The following is a 19,495-nucleotide window of genomic DNA, read 5'->3' on the forward strand; positions in this document are numbered from 1 at the left end:
TCACATGGCAGCCAGTAAGTACCCCAGCCACTTCATCAACTCGATCCCCACATGGGGGAAATATAATGGAAATCAAATTTATGACAAACATAGATCAAAATAAGATAATGATCTGCAGGAAAATATATTACAACATGAACATTACATTATGGAAGCAGAATAATGGCAGAAATAAAATAAGAATGGTTAGCTTATGAAGAAGCATGACTACCTGTGATGAAGGAAAATGTGAATTACTTTGGGAAGAACAACTGAAGACGTTCCACTATTGTGTACTTACAGCTTATTACGCAAGAACAAACAATTAAACAAAACCGGGTAAGGAATACAGTAAAACCTTGTTTTTTTACAAAAAACCAAAATAATGAAAGCTTCCAAATACCTGGTGCTCAAAATAAACAAAACTTAAAAAAAAATTTTCCATGCAATACTGAATTTGATTTGAAAACAATCATGATGTCAATTCACATGACCATTACAACACAAGATAAATTGACCCGTGAGGTATGTAATTAATTTTTTTATGCTATCTAATGGAAAGAAGTATTAACCGTACAATGTGTGTTTTGATGAACAAATATATGAAAACGAGTTCCGTAAATTCAGATATTAGGGTAGGGGGGCCAGTTCCTTAATCCCTGTGCCCCCGACAGTTTCCAAAGAAGATCTGGTATCTGAAAAATTACACGGCTTGGGTGAAGCTGAGGGTGCCCAAAGGCATGCCCAGCAATCAACCAATCAAAATGGCATTAAAAAAACGAGCAAATTCAAGGAAGAGTGAAAATAAAAGATTTGCTTGTAGACCAGTGTGAAAGGAAAGATTAAACACAATATGACCTAAAACAATTTCTTAGGCAATGACATAAAAATCTGTTATTTGGATTTATCAGCCTTGATCAGATAAATTTCGAGACTTCCTTTATTATTTTAAAAATAAATATTGAGCGATGGTTTTAGTTTCCAAGGTACCCTTGTCCCTTCTAAATTCTTTGAATAATTTGGTTTAAAATCATTAATTACTTAATATCTGATAACATATCCATCTCTTTCGGGGAATCTCTTCCGACAGTCACCGATGGTGAAAGTCTAGAGTGATGGTAGGTGATTTTTGCCAGTTGTCAAGAAAAGGAGAAAGGAAAATTGAACATTTTGCCGAGATATATAATGAGTTGGCAATAAGGACAACTTGTGAAATTCAAGATATTAAGCTATTAAAAGTGATGCGGATTATATGCTAGCCCTAAGGTTGGTACTCTTTCACTTATTGTGCCAAGGGTACTGGGCCACAAACTCAAGGTTGGCATCAGTGCGTCTACTGGTTTGGTGTAACATTCATGTTGATGATTGGGAACTTACATTAAAGTAATAAATACTTCCCCATGCTCAACGTAAGTTGGATTTATGTCATTAATGGAATACACAATACAATACAATTCAAAGTAACTATTGTTCAGCAGGAAATAAGGCATCCACTACTAAAAAATTTGAACTCTCAATGCGATGGTGACTAATAGTGAAACGAAGAGGAAGAATTATAAAGATTGTAATTAATCTGTAGATTTCACAGAAAATATCTCATTTACAACTCATAAAGAACACCTCAGAATTGAAGGGGGAATTTGGCGGTCAGCTTCAGTGTCAGGCAAGGGGCCAATTTTAATAAAACAATGCAACAATTTAGAAATAATAACTTAAAAATTCAAAAGTACACAAAGCCAAAAAATGCTCATCAAATGGATGCGAAACATCAATTTCTTTTTGAAACAATGAGGAGGATGTGCAGGAAAGAAGGTAGACAGACGTTCATGAATACAAAAAAGAAAAAAGAACTGAACAGCGGAGAATAGCAGAAGACTAATCCTTAGGTTGGTAGATGCTTAAAGATAATGCGTCTCTAAATGCGAATTAACCTGCAGGATGGGCATATAAATTTCAATATTACAGGTACATTCATGGAGTCAATCTGAATTTTTTTCAACCTTGAATGCACTACCCAAACTCAACAAGAAAATTTAATAAATGGACAAAGTGAATGAAAATTCGAAAGTATAATAACAGGACAAGAAAAATACCAAAATAAAAATTTGAAAGTAGGTATAGTGATGGGATAAGAAGGAAAATAAATGAAGGTTTTAAATTAGCTATTGTGACAGTACAAGAAGGATTGAAAAGCATGGTGATGCCAAGAAGCATAATGAATGAAGATCTGAAAAGTGCAACAGGCTGGTTTGATTTATCATTAGGGGCAAACTTTGCACAAGCGTTTAAGAGGCTTTATACGTTGAGAGTCTTACTTTGTGCATAGTTGCGGTATAAATACATTTTGCACCCATAGAGACTTATTAGGATACAACAGAAAAATGAAAGCATCTAGCAGACGAAAGAAAAAGGAAATGAATGAAAAATCAACAAGATAGCATCTATGAAATGCATTTTGAAGTGAGAAACCATGCAAAAATACTCTTACATTTTAAAATTCAAGCAGATGAATAATCCTCAATGACAGACTCTAATAAATGATGAATAAAATATGAATAATGAGAAACATCAAGAGAAAGACGGGTAGGCATTAAGAAGCTAGTCGAAAGAAGAATTGATGGGATGAAAATATCTTAGGACTGAGAACCCAAGGGTATTAAGATGGTTGCAGTGGCTAAATGTACTGGCTTCCTACCGAAAGGGTCCAGGTTCGATTCTGGAGGTGGCAGATACTTTCTACTTGCACTTATTGGAGAGAGTGAGTATGCCATCTGTCGGATAGGACGTTAAACTGTAGACCCCTTGGTGCCTTTTCATAAGAGTGGGATAATGCCAACGCCGCTTGTTTCTCTCAGCCCACTCAGTTTCTCTTCACTCTTTTTCCTTTCTCATCCATCCCTAATGGCACAAATGACCTTAGCTGTCAGTTACCTCCCCTAAAAACTGCTTGAGAACCCAATATGATATTAATGATGATGTTTATGACTTAATCAATATCTTTTGCTAAATTTTCTCAACCTAAATGTTAATTTTTTCATGGGCAGTGTAGATTTATCCTCAAAATGAAGAACAAAAATAAGGATGAAACTGGAATCTTGAGTGAAAGACCTGAAAACTGTTGGAAAAGCAATTTTGTTTAAATTAAGTTCCACTCAAGAGAATTGAAAATGAAATACTCTCGTTTCTCAAGCTATCAGTTAAGACCAATGAAATAACATAATATAATGATTCTGTTAGGGAAGGCTTTCATGATCCTTTCAAAATATTTGTGCTATAATCATTTAGTGGCATAGCATAGGTATTACCATAGATAAGATATCTACTATCCATTGTTTCAAGATCAATCAAGCACTATCAAGAATATCTCCGGGTAAAAAATTGAGAGACAAATAAATAAGGTATTTTGATAAGAGCTTTTTGGAGAGAAAAATATGCATTCTGGATGAAAACGGAACAAGTTATACTTAATTTGAGTCAATCAATGACCATGAACCTGCAATAGTGCTCCTGATTTTCCAAAAAACGCGAGAGAAACAAAAAAAAAAGAATAATATGACGATCTCCTAAGCACGGAAAAACACCATTGGTGTGGTAATGGATGAATCAATGAAAATGATCGAGAATTTTCAAAAAGCAACAGAAAAATATGGCAGGGCTTGACAAATGTTTAGTGAGCAACAATACTGTTGTTCACTAAAATGTTTGTTCAATGGACATGCCACAGAGTAGACTTAAACTCAATTTACAAAATGGAAAGGAAAAATATGCGTAGTTCAGAACTGAAAAAAAAGAGAGATATGCATGATTAATTGGATAATATAGTTGCAACACTCCCTCGGACCTCTTGAGACATGTCGTTCTTCGTAATATTAAAAAATTATGCGTGCATTACAATCCAACTTTGTACTCTTGTCAAAAAAGTTACTTAATAATATTTTTTTATCGAGTATCAACCCAATCAATCTTCCTTTCAGGTAAATTTTGTGCTGCAAAATTTCCGTCACAGTCATTCAAAAATGCCAGTCACATATTTTAAGAGGCAAGTCAAATTCTATGTCTATATTTTTCATTAAAAAAAAAGCCCAAAGCATCTGATTAAAAAAAAACTAATTTTCAAAAAAATCACATTGTTGCGTTACACTTCGTGGCAATTTCTGTCAAAGAATCACATATTTTAAAATGAGAATCCATTTGCATTGGTCCCAAAATGCACTTGTCATCAAATACATAAATTTCAAACAATATGCGACAAGAAAAATGAAAAGGAAACCAATGGAAAACCTAAGGTAAAATTTAAAAAAAAGACTTGTTTTATATTTTTCAGTCGAATTTCGTTGACATTCTTAGAAACGACGACAATTTTTCTAACTTTAGGGCAAAATAGTTGAAGAACATTTAACAATAATAAAAAAAAAGATACACCATCACAATAAAAACAACAACAACAACACATTACTACTCTCAATCGTATTTTTTTTTTTTGGCACTCAGGAGAGAGAGATACGAGAATTTTCTCATAGTCACAACTGAAAATATTCTATTTTACACACATCACACACATCCAAGAGATGATACCTGCAACTGTAAAAACTAGAAATTATAAAAAATAGCAAACTCTTACCACTTTTTATATATATATAAAATATCACTCCTCATTCAAATGATAAAAAGTGGCAAATTTTGCCAAAATCGTTTTCTGAATATTAATGCACTCCACTAAAAGATACTCCCCACCTTTGTATAGGAATCACACAAGGCTTCAAAACCACTTTTGAGCTCTCTTGCTTCAACATCGTTTAACATGAAGATGTCATCCAAAACTCCATGAGTCCGTCTTTACTTTTAACGGGCATCAACAGGATTCACGAGTTCTGCACGGATACGTCGTGTGGTATAGGAGTAATAAATCATAACATCAACCACACTGAACATAGCTATGTCTTGTCTCGGAGATGCCCTCGTCACTGCTTTCCTTCCAGGAAGATACCACAGAATGGATATTGTATTCGTTCCATGTTTCTTATAACTTTGAACAGAGGCCGGGAGTTTCTGCGAAAATACCAAAAACAATGAGAGCAACGTAGCAAAGGCAATAAAATGCATGCACGTGATGATTACACACTCCACCCTTTATTACACAAAAATTGGTAACGATACCCATGAGATGTAAATTATTTGTCTTCAAACCATTTTAATATAAAATAACATTTCCTGGGCCCATAAGACAGACTTTTCTTTATTATTTCAAAGTGCAATTAAAATCCAGCTTGCGTCTTATCTCCTACATTAATAGAAATTTTAAAACACCAGTCAGCATACTCAACACATAATTCTTGAAACTTACATTTACATACACTCGGACCAAGATGCCAAACCTAAGGAGGATCGCATCGAAAGAGTAGTCCTTTGCATTAACCACAACAGCAGCTTCCCTTAAGCCACCTTCACTCCTACTCTCGTCTAAATCCCCAGCATTTTGACTCCCTTGAATACTGTTGATTAAGGGCAATCCATTCTTCTTCCCTTTTTCAACCTGGAGCCGAATCCAGAGGCGAAAGAAAAGTTCGTTACTTGCCTCTGAGGCTCTCTTGGCCCCATAATTTTGACTGTTACAGTTGGTGGCTATTCTGAAAAGGACGAAAAAGGAATGGTAAACAATAATCCTCTCAAATATGGTGACATTTGGCTACAGTATAGTGCAGTTAGGGCCAAATGAAATCACCACTGGTCAGAGAGATATACGAATGTACATAAAATCTCTCAGGATTCTAATTCCTAATTTACATTGGCATTAAACCCAAAATTGTCACCAGAGATTGCTGTTGACAAATTTCAAATCATGGCATCTTCACAATTTTAAATTAATTTATGATAATGATTCTTCAACCATATTAATGATGAAACAAGCACGTTTAGCTCAACACTTTTTAAATTACTGCAGCTTATTTCAATTGGGCACAACAACTAAATGATTAATGAATAATTGATCGAAGCACTTTTCCACTTGATAAAATTTTTATTTCACGACCGGGTTGCTGCAGAAGTAGCTGATAGGTTGCTGCAGAAGTAATGAAACATCGTTCAGAAATACAGTCAGGTTAGTAATAGCGGACTAGCCTTTCCCAAAGCCAGGTTGTTCACTGGTTAACATATGATCCATTAAAGGAGTTTACTTTTCTCTCACTAAACTAAAATATTTGAGCTATGGTAGATTGTTAATTGGACAACAGTTTCTCAAATGTTGTTTTTCCCCTTTTTTATGCACAGGGATTACAATGGAGGATGACACTAGAATAAGAATCAAATACTTCCCCAAAATTAGATTCTTTAATGCTGCGGAATTATTTTTCCAGCAAATCTAAAGGTGAATGCATTTCCTTTGTTTGAATTAAGACCATATATTTGTTGGAGTGGTTCGGAAATCAACGGCACACAAAGAGTTAACGGTGTCAACATTCTACTAATCACTCACTAAATTTCAAACACTCAAGCATCATCTATTCACTTCCCCTTATATTTCCTTACTTCTGTATTTCCATAGGGTCACTGGATGGTGGTGGAGAATATCCCAATGAAGCAGCAAGAAGACGATGCACCATTATGTCTGCGTAACGTCTTATGGGAGATGTGAAATGAGTGTAGAGGGGTACATTCAAGGCATAGTGCTGTGTATACACTTCATCCGACTCTTCTTCTTCTCTGTTCTCCAACTTCCACTTCAAATTCTTGTTTTCTGTTTTCTCAATTCCAGCTCCCAAGCAGTAGTAATCAGCACGCTAGTTTTGAAAGAGAGGATACATATTTTAACTCACTGGATGATTCACTCTGCAGGGTGATACTTATAATGTTTTAAATTCATTCCCATGAAAAGTCATGGTAGACTGGACGTCACACTTTTCAAATTAGATCAAATAAGAGGAAATCTGCTAAATTTAACCTTAAGCAACTTTCCTTGAATTCAATTCCAAGTGTTAAATAAATATCTAGTTATAATTTCGACAATGCGATATATCAGAAACTCAATGCTACAAGTCAATAATCCATGAATATCTTCGAGAAATGCAAAAAAGTTTACAACATATTTTCTTAATATTTTTTAACAATATTTGCTACATATGTTAACCTTTTATCAACAACTTAATAGCTAACTTACTACAAAGCAAGCAGGTAATATTCATGAATCATAATCTTGAAAGATACAATTGAAAATCAATAATTTCATCACATAAAATAATAAAATAAAAGCATGATGGAAGTAAACTTACCACCATAGGTTTTGCGCACAGATGGTTCAAAACTAAGTCGCGTGCTCTCGTCAATTCCTCTTCATTCGGAGGCATGCTTAAGGGAGATGGAACAAAGTTTTTACTCAGAGAGTTAAAGTTATTTCTCTTGGTCCTAACAGCCTTCCCTACTTTATGAACTGGTTGAGCATTTCCTCGATGGCCCACTTCATTCCCAGTCTCCTGGACACTTGGCTCCTTTTTAACGCGTGTGCTATCCCTTGGTCTTAAATTATATTCTCTCACGGGTTGATTGTCAGCCTTTTCATCATCTATAGTGGGCTTAAGACTTAAACTACCCACTTTTTCATCCAGGCCATCCATTTCAGACTTCAATGGAGATGTATGAGAGTCCTCTTTTGAAGTATTTGGTACCGGGCATGCTTCCAAATCTACGTCCTTGTCAATTTCTTCGATTGTGCTGGTCAAGCCTCCTTCCTAAAAGTGTCATCAATGTGATATTATAAATAAATATATATAAAAAAATATATTTATATTTATATATATACATATATGCATTATATATATATATATATATATATATATATACACACACACACACATATATATATATATATATATATATATATATATATATATATATATATACATATACACACACACATACATGTATTATATGTCTATATGTATGTATGTATATATATATGTATATATATGTATATATATATATATATATATATATATATATATATATATATATATATATATATATATATGTATATGTGTGTATGTATATATGCATATATATATATATATATATATATATATATATATATATATATATATATATATATATATATATACATATACATATATGTGTGTGTGTGTATATATATATATATGTATATATATATGTATATATATATATGTGTGTATGTATATATGCATATATATATATGTATATATATACACATATATATATATACACATATATATATATACATATATATATATATATATATATATATATATATATATATATATATATATATATATATATATATATATATATATATATATATATACACACACACACACATACATGTATAATTTCAGCACAAAATTAATTAGTACAATACAATAAACACACTTCACAATAAATTAATTAAAAATTTTAAAAGGTAAACTGTCATATGCAAAGATTTAATATGGATAGGATAACTTTTACAAAAGAAAAGCACTTACAAATGAAATGACATGTTGCCTTTTAATTTTGGAGCAGTAGAATATTTTTCAGACAATTAAAAATCTATTGAATTAAGGTTAACACATCTAGTTTACATTTTCACTACCAAGGATGCCAATGGGCAATCCCAAGCAACAGCCGCCATTGAACATTTTACTTAAATTTTCATTCACTCTGCGCATTTAAGGTTAAGACAGCCACAGAGAATAAACTATATTTAAATAAAGAGAAACATGATACCTGAATTATCTGCTCCTACATACAACATGAAGAAGCCTTTTTGTTTGTTCTTAATAGGTTTTTTGTCTTATCACTCATCTGAACTGAATTCAGCTCAATTCCCTCTTATGAAACCCAGGACATTACTACATTAAAATTGTCACCCAATCCTCACTCCTTCCCTCTAATTTCACCCTCTTGACACGTGCGTGAGTTCCCTTAAAGCAGTGAAATATCAAATTCGTCATGGAGGGACTGGAAAAAGTTTACCTCTAGTGCTTTAATGCAAGAGGCGAAGTGGGAGGGTGTACACAGAGAACCTTGTTTTTAAGCTTTAGACTACTCTGATTCTGAAAAATTTGTAACCTGTCAAATACCAATCCAACTCATAGCAAAGAGACATTCTCAAATACACTTTATTTAGCTGCATTTTAATTGAGCATGCTGCGTGAATGTATCTTTTTCTGGGTCAGCATCTCAATTTATTGAAATGCATTCATCTAACATGACCCAAACTGAAAAATCAAACACCACTGACCACACCTGAACAAAGACATGTACACCTGCTCGATGGAAACGAGACAAAATTAAATAGTTAATGGAGGAGTAAGAAACCATTATTAAATCATTATAGTTTACCCATAGTGGATAACTAATGTAATGGAATAATACACACTCACTCCAACTAAACCCCAAGAAAAATAACAAATGAAATGTTCAAACAATGAAAAAGTGCTTGTGAGTATCCAGGGTTCAAAGAAATAAAGAATAAACTCTATTTCTATCCACGGTGGATCTAGAAAACCTCTAAGGGGTGAGACATGTCAGCACTGAAAAAATATAATTTCGAAACATTTTTCCTCACAAATAAATTTGAAAATCACGTTGGATTCTACATTGATTGATTTATAATTTGGAATAAATTCATTATTCCAGGCTTGACTTTGAGGAACTTATACATAACAGAAACAAATAGTACAACTTTTTTTGTTCCACTTGTTGTTTTATCCTTACAACCTGGGGTTCAGTACATAAGTATAATCTTTGGGTCAATTTTCAAGCTTTGCCTTTAAATATACTTCTTACAGAATTGTAATCCGAGGAAAATCATCTTCAACAAATCAAGTATTTTTAGTTCAGGCAAGTAGTAAGACTCATATGTTATCAACCTCATCATGCATTTTGCCAACCTCTTTTTAAATATCTTGGAATATTAAGTGTACCTTGCGTACATATACTATCATGCAGTGACTTATGCTAAGAAAAACAAAGATTGATTTTACAATGAATAATAGTTATCACTGTTTAATCACAATACCAGAAGATGTAAAGATACACAATGACTGTCCAGAAAGTAACTTATGTTTTCAAATAAAATATGTACCTAGTGACAAGGCGATATTTTATTATTTAAATTTGAAAGACACAATCTTAAAACTATTTTTCCACAGAGTCGCCATTCAAATTGAGGCACTTATCATAACGATACACAAGCTTTTCAATTCCGTCTCCGAAGAAATCTGCCGCCTTACATTTTAACCACTCATTTACACCAGCATGTAATTCTACATCATTGTCTAAGTGCTGCATTGTAAGCCAAATCTAGCGAGAGAGATCCGTAATCATAAATTAGTGATTTCCATGAATTTTTTCGTTGATTTTTACCATCAGTTCATGTGTCACAAGGCTAAGCCGACCACTGAAGTCCCCGTCGTGAACATTGGTGTGGCCATTTTTAAACTGAATGTGCCCCTACCTCACTCCACCTTCACTCATTATTCTGTCTCTGTACACTTCAAAAAGTTGCTTATTAATTTCAATTGCCTTGTGGTTTTTCACCAGTAAAAACGTAATCATAGATCGCAGTTCAGTACTTGTGGGATTTTCAATTGCAGTGCACATTTTAACAGTTCGCGTTGAGCAAAGTAGAAGAACCACAGTCTGCACACTACCACAGCAGGATGTGTACTAAGTGTAGGGATGGTTAGACACCAAGATGGTGGCTCTAGCCCTATCTACTGACATGCTAGGCCGAAACGTAAGTTAATTTCTGGTCAGCCTGCACACATCTGAAAACAACAAACCTGTCTATGGTAGCTTAAGGACAAATAACAATGAGCACAAAATTGTTTAACAACCTACCTAGCCATTTGAAAAAAGAAGACAAGAATTACACCACTCAAGAAGAATCTATATGAATATCTGGTTGTTGAGTGTTATTATAGTATAAATTAATATTTTTGTAAAACTTAAGTGCATATTAGTTTCCTGTCATAACTGCATTTGTATTTATATTTGTAATTATGCGACACAAATGCAATAAAAATCAAAAAGATGGGTTACTTTTTTCAACACCTAATATTTAAAAAAAAAAACTCTGAGAACACATTAAATCTCAAGGGACAAATCACTGACCTCGATATTTACATTGCTGCAGGCAATTTGATGAACGGCTAAAGCTTCAAATTCCTCGGGCACATTCTCATTTTCTCCGCTTCCTCCGAGTGGACAAATAGTGGAGTCAACCTCGGTATCATGACAACCTTCGATAGAATCTTTGACGATTCTGGAGTCACGTTCGAGATATCCCATCCCATAGTGTCTCAACGAAGCATTTAGTGCACCGGCACTGGTCGTGGAGATATGTATGCCATAGTGCATCAGTTCTTGGGCAAGGCTCTTCAACATTCTCATCTTTGGTCTACCATGACGGCGTAGAAAGGCATGCTTCGGGTAGATAGAATGAAGTCGCTGGGCTGTTAGGATATTAGCCATTAGCATTAACTCTTCAATCATCCTGTAATTAAAGAGGATGAATGGGTAAAAAAAAGTTTTCATTTTTTTCATTTCGTGATTTTATTGATATCTGAAATCAATGGCAACATGAAGGTTGGGTGGTAGTAGTAGTAGTATTTTTGAGATTAGGCGACCGACAGCTGAGGTCATTTGCGCCATACGGGATGGATAGGAAAGGATGAAGGGTGGAGAGAAACCCGGCGTCGGTATTAGCCTACTCTTTACGAAAGGCGCCAAGGGGTCCGCAGCTTAACGTCCCATCCGACGGATGGGGTACTCACTCAAAGTGCCCTCCACAAAGCACCTCAAGTAGGGATCGAGATACCTCTGAAAAATATTCAACACCGCCGGGATTTGAACCCGGGCCCTCTAGGTGGGAAGCCAGTACGTTAGCCACCGCACCATCTCGATCCCCCACATGAAAGGGTGAGTAGTGTTTTGACCCAGGGGATGTAGCTGATTTTTTTTCACACGGCTTAGAAACTTGGTCATCACGACAAGAGGATAAGTATGGTTTGGAGGCTTTTGAGATGTGGATATGGAGAAGAATACAATAAAAAATACAATAGACAGAAAGGTGAGCAAATGGTGAAGTTCTGGGCATGTTGGGTGGAAGAGGGATGGCTGTAGAGGAGAAATTCATACAAGGCAGGGCAATCTCGATGCAGTAGATTCTGTAAGAAGCAATGGGATGCTGGAAGCGGTGATATGAAGGGGAAGAATGCTGGGAAAGTGAGGTATAAGGATTATAAGAAGGGGGATTTCAGTTAAAATTGAGGGATGTAGAAAGTATACGGACCAAAAGAATGAATTATTGTGATGTTTAGTATATTCTGTGTCATGTTAATTAGATCTTGCATGGTGCATCGTGCTAGGTTCCATTTAAAACCTACCCTGGTTGACTTTGGCTAATAATAAAGTGTGCACGATAAGAGTTAATTGATACCAAAACCAATAACAAATATATTTATAGGGTACTTAATAGTTTGCTTCTCGCCCCTCTCCGAGCTCCCCTTGGACTGAGCCCAAGGGCATGTGAAATTTGAATGTCAGGGTGGAAGGGGGGCCAGTTCCTTTCCCGTGTCGTCGGTGGTTTCCCAGGAAGATCTAGTAGCCAAAAAAATCAATCATGCAGCTAGGGTAAAGATGAGGGCGGCCAGGGAGTTATGCCCAAGAATCGAACCCAGGCCCTCCGGTCTACCAACTGGACTACCACATTCCCATGGTAGACTACCAAATAATAATGATAATATGACAAAGCATCAACCTTACCTGTGACTTTCCTTGCTCTCATAGACAAAGACATCTTTCGGCATGCAAGTGACGTCGTCCAACATGAAACACAATTTTGGCTGATAGATACTCAGAGCGCCACCACAGAAATCCTCACTGTCCTCTTCAGCATCATCCGCACTATATGCAAACCGTCTCTCTCTAAGGATAGCAGTGTACGGTCTTATGCTATTCACAGCCCGGCATAAGTCATTTATAGTATATCCATTATGAACTGTTGGAAAATCCTCATCTGACCAGTCACGGTCAGGGTTGTCGATGAAAGCCTGTAATCAAATTCACAAGAAAAAAATGACCATGTGCACAAGGAAACCAGTTTGCCTTGAAAGTTAACTAAGGGATAAGGAAAATAAAGTGATAACTATCTATCTTGATATCAACCTGCATATTCAATAACTGATTTTAATCTAGAGATAGATGGTTTCAATATACAACCCTGTTATTTCAGCTAAGTTTTCTTCCAAAATACACAAAAAATACACTTATTTAAATTTTTTCTTTGGAAAAATTTGTAGATGAATTCACGGTGAAACCATCCATTTTGAAAAAAAATGTCCTTCAAATCATCTTAATCTTGCAGTGCATGCTTTAATAATTTTTTTCACAAATATACATGGTTTGTATAAAAAGTAACATTTTTTCCTGATGTGCGCATTAAGTGCTGCATTCAGACCGTTTGTTAAGTGTGCGCATGATCGCAGATTGTATAGGCATTGATAAAATGACAGTGCAAACCATTATCACTGAAAATTTGGCAGCGTAAAAGATATACGCTGAATTCGTCCCAAAGGTCTTGACGGATGACCAAAAGCCAAGACGAGAGTGCTTGCGAAGACCTTCTACAATGGCATCATGACGATTCCCCAACCCCCTTACAGTCTCAACTTTGTACCAGCAGACTATTTTCCATTGCCAAAAGTGAAATACTCCCTCAAAGGAGACCTAAATACCATCAAAGAAGATTGATTGCGTGAGGACCTTCTGGAATCTACCTACCAAGGAGTCTTCGAGTCATGGAAAAGCTGCTGGCAAAAGTGTGTGTCGATGCTCAAGGTGTGTACTTTTAAGAATTTTGAGGCATTATAGCAATATCCGAAATAAATCTATTTTTCCAAAAATTTTCCTGATACTTTTCATACAATCCATGTATGATTTTAATCAAGTAATCATTAGTAAATCCATTTAAAATATTTGATTATTCAATGCAACAATTTCAGAGAGTAAAAATCATTTGCCTTGACTGGGATTCGAACCCAGGTCCCTCAATGTCCGGTCAAGTGCTTTAGCCACTCTAGCCACTTTAGCCAAAATTTCAGAGTTTAAGAGGATGCTTCGATAGCTTAAGTGGCTAAAGCACTTGACCGGACATTGAGGGACCTGGGTTCGAATCCCAGTAAAGGGGAATGATTTTTTCTCTCTGAAATTGTTGCATTGAAATGCACATTAGTGGATGACTCCTTTAAAAGTTACTGTTGCGGCATCTCCTGCAGTTTCTTTGGAATTTGATTATTATTTGGGGTTCTACAATTTAAGTTAAGTTTTGGATGAACAGACTAGATAACAGTATATCAGAACATTCATTGCCTCTCTTAAATGAACACAATCTGAAATGACAATAAAATAAGTCCTCCTTCATCTCTGCATACTTCCTTCCTCTTTTCTTTTATCTAAAATGCTTATCCAATCCCATTCCCTTGTTTAATTGCCAGACGTCCTCAACCTCTATATCACATCTTTAACATCCCATTGCCGATCAAAATGCTCAGCATTCATCTTAAATATTTACTTCCCATTTCTCCCAAAAAAAAAGCTCTCTTCCTCCACCATGCTTAGCACTCCCTCATTTGTTTTTCTAATCATCCATTCCACTTTTCCCTTTCTCCTTAGGTCCATACTACTTTGACCACCTTGGTCCAAAACACTACTGAGACAGGGAAACTATCCCACCCATTCTACTTTAAGAACTCATTTATTGATATTTAACTTACCTTTCCCCTTTCTAAAAAACCATATCACTTTCATTTTCTTTTGTATTTATCCTCATCCCATTTCTATTGATCTGACTTTCTAATTCACTCGGCAAATTTTGCTAACTCTTGGCTGACTGGTAAAATAAATTTTGTTCATCTGCAAAACCTGATTTTATCACATCAGGTAATGATGATTACTTTGTAAGTCGAAACCTAGGTCATGCACAATAAAATATACGTGAAAGAATAAAGTATTTTCTTTTCCGACATGAATCGCTTCCACAAATTGATGCCTTAAACCATTCTATTCCTGATGTTATCATTCTCCCCAGACTTTCATTCCCATCTTCAGTTCTTACCATGCCTACTAAACCATTTTCTCCACATAAACGTTGCACAGTCCGGATGTTAATGGACACCCCTGCCTTACTCCTCTTCCTAACACTGTTCATCTAGTCTCTCCATCCACCACTTACATCTGAGCAGTCTGAGACATGCACAGGTTGTGTATAAGTCTCCTATCCCTCCAATCTATTCCTATTTTCTACAGTAGTTGTAGTTTTGGGGAAGGCGACCAACAGCTAAGGTCATTTGTGCCATTAGGGATGGATGGGAAAGGAGGAAGGGTGGAGAGAAACCTGGCATCGGCATTAGCATACTCCTAACAAAAGGTGCCAAAGCATCCGCAGTTTAGTGTCCCATCCGACGGATGGTGTACTCACTCTAAGTGCTCTCCACAAAGTATCTCAAGTAGGGATTGGGATACCACTGAAAAATATCTGCCATCCCCAGGACTCAAACCTGGGCCCTCTCCATGCGAAGCCAGTACATTAGTCACTGCACCATCTTGATCCTCCTATTTTCTGCAGTAAATTAATTAATTCTACCAAATTCACTCTTTCAAATACTTTCTCAAAATCTACAAAAGAGGCAAATACATCCTGAATGCATTCATTCTATGTTCCTCTCTATTATTGATCTCATTACTGCTCTGGCATCATGCATACCTCTACCCTTCCTGAAGCCAAATTGAACATTCCCTAACTAAGTAATCATATGCCTTGGTCTCCATCCTCTTACATAAGGATCCTGCGGTCCACATTTGTTGTGTGCGAAATCAAACATTTAGAAAACAATGATTGTCGTACATATTGAATGGCAGGTGGTAAATGTATCGCACATGACTACCTTATTAATAAAACAAACTCAACATCCAACTCGGAACTAAAGAAATGACTTACTTGAGCATGTTCATAGGCCAACTGAGCACATGAACAGATGACGGAGCGAGAAAATTCGTGAGAAGTTACAGTCCAGGTTCTCATGTCAACCACCATGATTAGTGAGAATGCTAACTTATCTTCACCAGGCAATAGGGAACAAAGCATACACAGGTCCTTAGGCAGCATGTGGAAAACCTAGAGGGAAGAAACGGTCACAATGATACAAATTTTATACAGCCAAAAAAATGGAGGGAATAATTTACATTTAATTAAGAATTATACTTGTGGATAAGGTGCATTCAAGTTCTTAAGTCTTCTATGAGTACAATGGAAGATGAGGTAAGGTGTAAAAAATTAATGAATATGAACAAAACTGGATGTACAGTACACAGGGTTCGTACATCTGCTTGCCAGTAAGAAGCAATTTCAAACCTTAAAAATGGCATTGTCTATTGTATGAGGACAGCTTGTAATCATCTGTTTTGTTTGGAAAAGGCTACTTTGAGACTTCCACCGGGTCTTCCGCCTAAGGGTATCATCAATGGAGGAACTGACCCGGTGGAAGACCCAAGTAGCCTTTCCCACAGCAATTCGATGAGAAAGCACAAGATCAGTTTTCTTCACTTGCGTAGTTTACATTCAAAATCCATTTAAATTCATCTTCCATTGAATGAAACATGTGGTGATAGTGCTATGGATGTGAAATATGAGTGATCGTAGGTGCAAGACAGTTCAAAGAAGTCCAAACGTCATGCAATAACAAACCCAAAAAGTCTGGGGGTGAACGAATCTGAAAAATTTTCCAGGGAGGTTATTAAGGACCCCTTTCCCAGGAGTAATAATTGCAGCCATGGAATCATGGTGTTGACATTACAATGACAGGGGGACGATGACGAGAATTGAGAGAAATTTCAACTTTCTGGTGTTTCGAGTAGTTGGTCTTGTAACTCGAACGCACCTAGTAGTACTACCAAAACTCTTTTCTTTGGTGTAGGTTGTCATAGCCATTTTCCACTTTTTGTGGTCATATTTCATTACTATTTTCATTCATGCAAACATAATAGTGATTTCCTGAAGATAGTAACTAATCATGCATGTGGGTTGTTCAACAATTCCTTACAAAAATCCCAGATATGGCACTCTTAGTATTGGAAAAGGTTTGCTTTTCATAAGCATCATTTCTCCAACGTGTGCTCTAAAATTAGCCTGCGTTGTTAGGACTGAGAGGGTATAACTTCAAACTATAACATTCAACTGATTTCGCCAGAAAAATACTATTACGTAATTCTTTCTGACATCAGGAATAGGAATAGGGATGCCTTTATTACAGATTTCGTTAATATCACGGCTATGAGTCTGTATTTAGCAACTGAGTTTTAATATTTCCTAGGAACTCATTCCTAAAAAAATTCCCAAATAAATCGTAAATGTATACAATGCAGCGCATTTAGTTACATCTCACATGTGATGTTGCTGCAAAACTTATACGCATTAAGTTTACAGGTATGCCACACCTCTGCTAAAACATACATGCACTGAATCTCTCCTCATAAACTCAAGAGTCTACAAGCTATCAACTGGAAGTAGTAGGAATGTTCCATTAAAAAAAAAGAAAATGGTTGCAAATAATATGAAAATACATAATAAAATAAACAGTTAAAAATTACATTTAATTCATAGGATCTTAAGAGAGAAGAATATCATTCACTATTTCCTTTTAAACTTGAAGCCATGGATTACACTTAGGTGCATAGAGACAGAGGCAGGTGAGAGGAGTTTTGGCCCACTTCAAACTTGAAAAAGATGGTATGAGAAGCATAGGGCAAGAAGAAGTTAAGAGGAAGCAGAAAGTGGGATAAGATTTAGTAAAGACAGATAGGAGTAAAAACCATTACTTTCATGCACTCCTATTAATGACCAAAGCTTGAGGACCATGTTCATATCACAGGAAGTGCGGCACTACTGTTCCAACAAAAATATGATTTTAATGAAGAGACAAAATAAGTGATAGGTATCCTTAAACTGGTAAACTGTTAGATTTTTCTGAAAAGTCTGTTTCATACGAGGGTCATCCGGAAAGTAGTACCCGTTCGTGAAATAAAGACACAAAAGTAAATATTAACAAACAAAAAATTTTATTTGAAAGAGGATACTTTAAACTACTTCTCAACATAATCTCCAAGCAAATTAAGGCATTTGTCATAACGTGTGACAAGTTTCTGTATTCCTGCTGCATAGTCCTTCGCCGCCAGCTCATTGAGATACGCGAGGGACCCATCTTGCACAAATTTTTGCATAATGCAGATGGTGTTTAACAATTTCATGAACAATTGTTCGAGAAACATTGGGAAAATGCTCACAGATGTCATCAATTGTGACGCGCCGATCGTTCCTCACGAATTCGTCAACTGAGCTCACCAGTTGGTCTGTAATGACAGACGGTCTCCCCGAACGCTCATCGTCGTGTGTGTTCCCCTCCCCATGTTGAAGTTGCGACACCACAGCCGAACAGACGACTCGTCCATTACATTGTCTCCATACACCTCCTTTAATTGGCGATGAATATCACATGGGCGAACGTTTCTTGCATTGAGGAATTTAATCACTGCCCTCACTTCACAACTGGCGGCGTTCTCAATTTTTTTAAACATTGTAAACAATCACAGAAACAACACAGGCAATGCTAGCGTCACGCAACTTGGCTCAGAGAAGGCAGACAAGCCACTGAAGCTATCTGACCTCGTCCAGCGGCTACTCGCGTCGTCAGCACTTCATGCGGCACGAACGGGTACTACTTTCCGGATGACCCTCGTACATTACATTTGAAAAACATTTTAATGAGTTCCTATCATGTTTTATTGAATTTCCTCCCCCTGCTATCAGCCAGTTTTTCATGCATGTACTTTTGAGTCCATATTTTCTTTTGCAGTTCCCAAAAAAGCATACCTTTGAAGAATTACTACACTAGTCATGCAAACTTGAAATCAATGATACTGGATCCATGTAATACTATAACCCACAACCTTCAATCCTATGTTTGACTAAGGGAATGATATTTCAGCATTTGGTATTCATCTTGAATTAAAAAACATTGACGATTCAGATTGGGCAACATTCGCTACTACTTCCCTCTTATTGGACACCAAAAAGAAACACATCTCTATGATTTCTACTTTCTATACAATTGTGATTTTCTAAAAAAAAAAAGATATCCAACCGACATTTGCCAAGGACTGGAAAACACTCTGTGCTAAACTTACTTGCTGCACAAGATAAATGCTAGTGGCACGCTTCCTGACAAAAATATCTAGCTCTGAGCCTTCTTCCAAAAAGAACGATGGATCTGCAATATGCACCCCTATCTCCAAGTGGTGGTCATCTAACTGCCGAACTGACAAGGCATCGTCCAGGTCTTTGGCAGTAAGAGGATCTATGGTGAATATACACATTTTCCTGAAAATATGAAAATCAAACAGAAAAAAAAGGAGTGGAAATGAATTAAAACCATGGCAACTACAATCTAAA

The 19,495-nt window shown here is 36.1% G+C and overlaps 1 protein-coding gene across 1 annotated transcript in view; it reads right to left on the reverse strand.

Moving 5' to 3' along the window:
- Nucleotides 1-4,605: 4,605 nt before the first annotated feature.
- Nucleotides 4,606-19,495, reverse strand: part of LOC139697141 (DIS3-like exonuclease 2) — a 35,034-nt gene continuing 20,144 nt past the window's right edge. The window contains exons 12-20 of the mRNA XM_071595887.1: nucleotides 19,231-19,423; nucleotides 15,989-16,165; nucleotides 12,910-13,043; nucleotides 12,757-12,873; nucleotides 11,104-11,485; nucleotides 7,245-7,700; nucleotides 6,505-6,755; nucleotides 5,324-5,606; nucleotides 4,606-5,028 (exon numbers count right to left, since the gene is read on the reverse strand). Of these exons, the coding sequence (XP_071451988.1) occupies nucleotides 4,822-5,028; nucleotides 5,324-5,606; nucleotides 6,505-6,755; nucleotides 7,245-7,700; nucleotides 11,104-11,485; nucleotides 12,757-12,873; nucleotides 12,910-13,043; nucleotides 15,989-16,165; nucleotides 19,231-19,423 (2,200 nt within the window). The 3' untranslated portion in view covers nucleotides 4,606-4,821. The remainder of the gene's footprint in view (nucleotides 5,029-5,323; nucleotides 5,607-6,504; nucleotides 6,756-7,244; nucleotides 7,701-11,103; nucleotides 11,486-12,756; nucleotides 12,874-12,909; nucleotides 13,044-15,988; nucleotides 16,166-19,230; nucleotides 19,424-19,495) is intronic.

The sequence above is a fragment of the Hetaerina americana genome, unplaced genomic scaffold (genome assembly GCF_022747635.1).
Source record: "Hetaerina americana unplaced genomic scaffold, ioHetAmer1.1.p SCAF_1, whole genome shotgun sequence".
Lineage (NCBI taxonomy): Eukaryota > Metazoa > Arthropoda > Insecta > Odonata > Calopterygidae > Hetaerina > Hetaerina americana.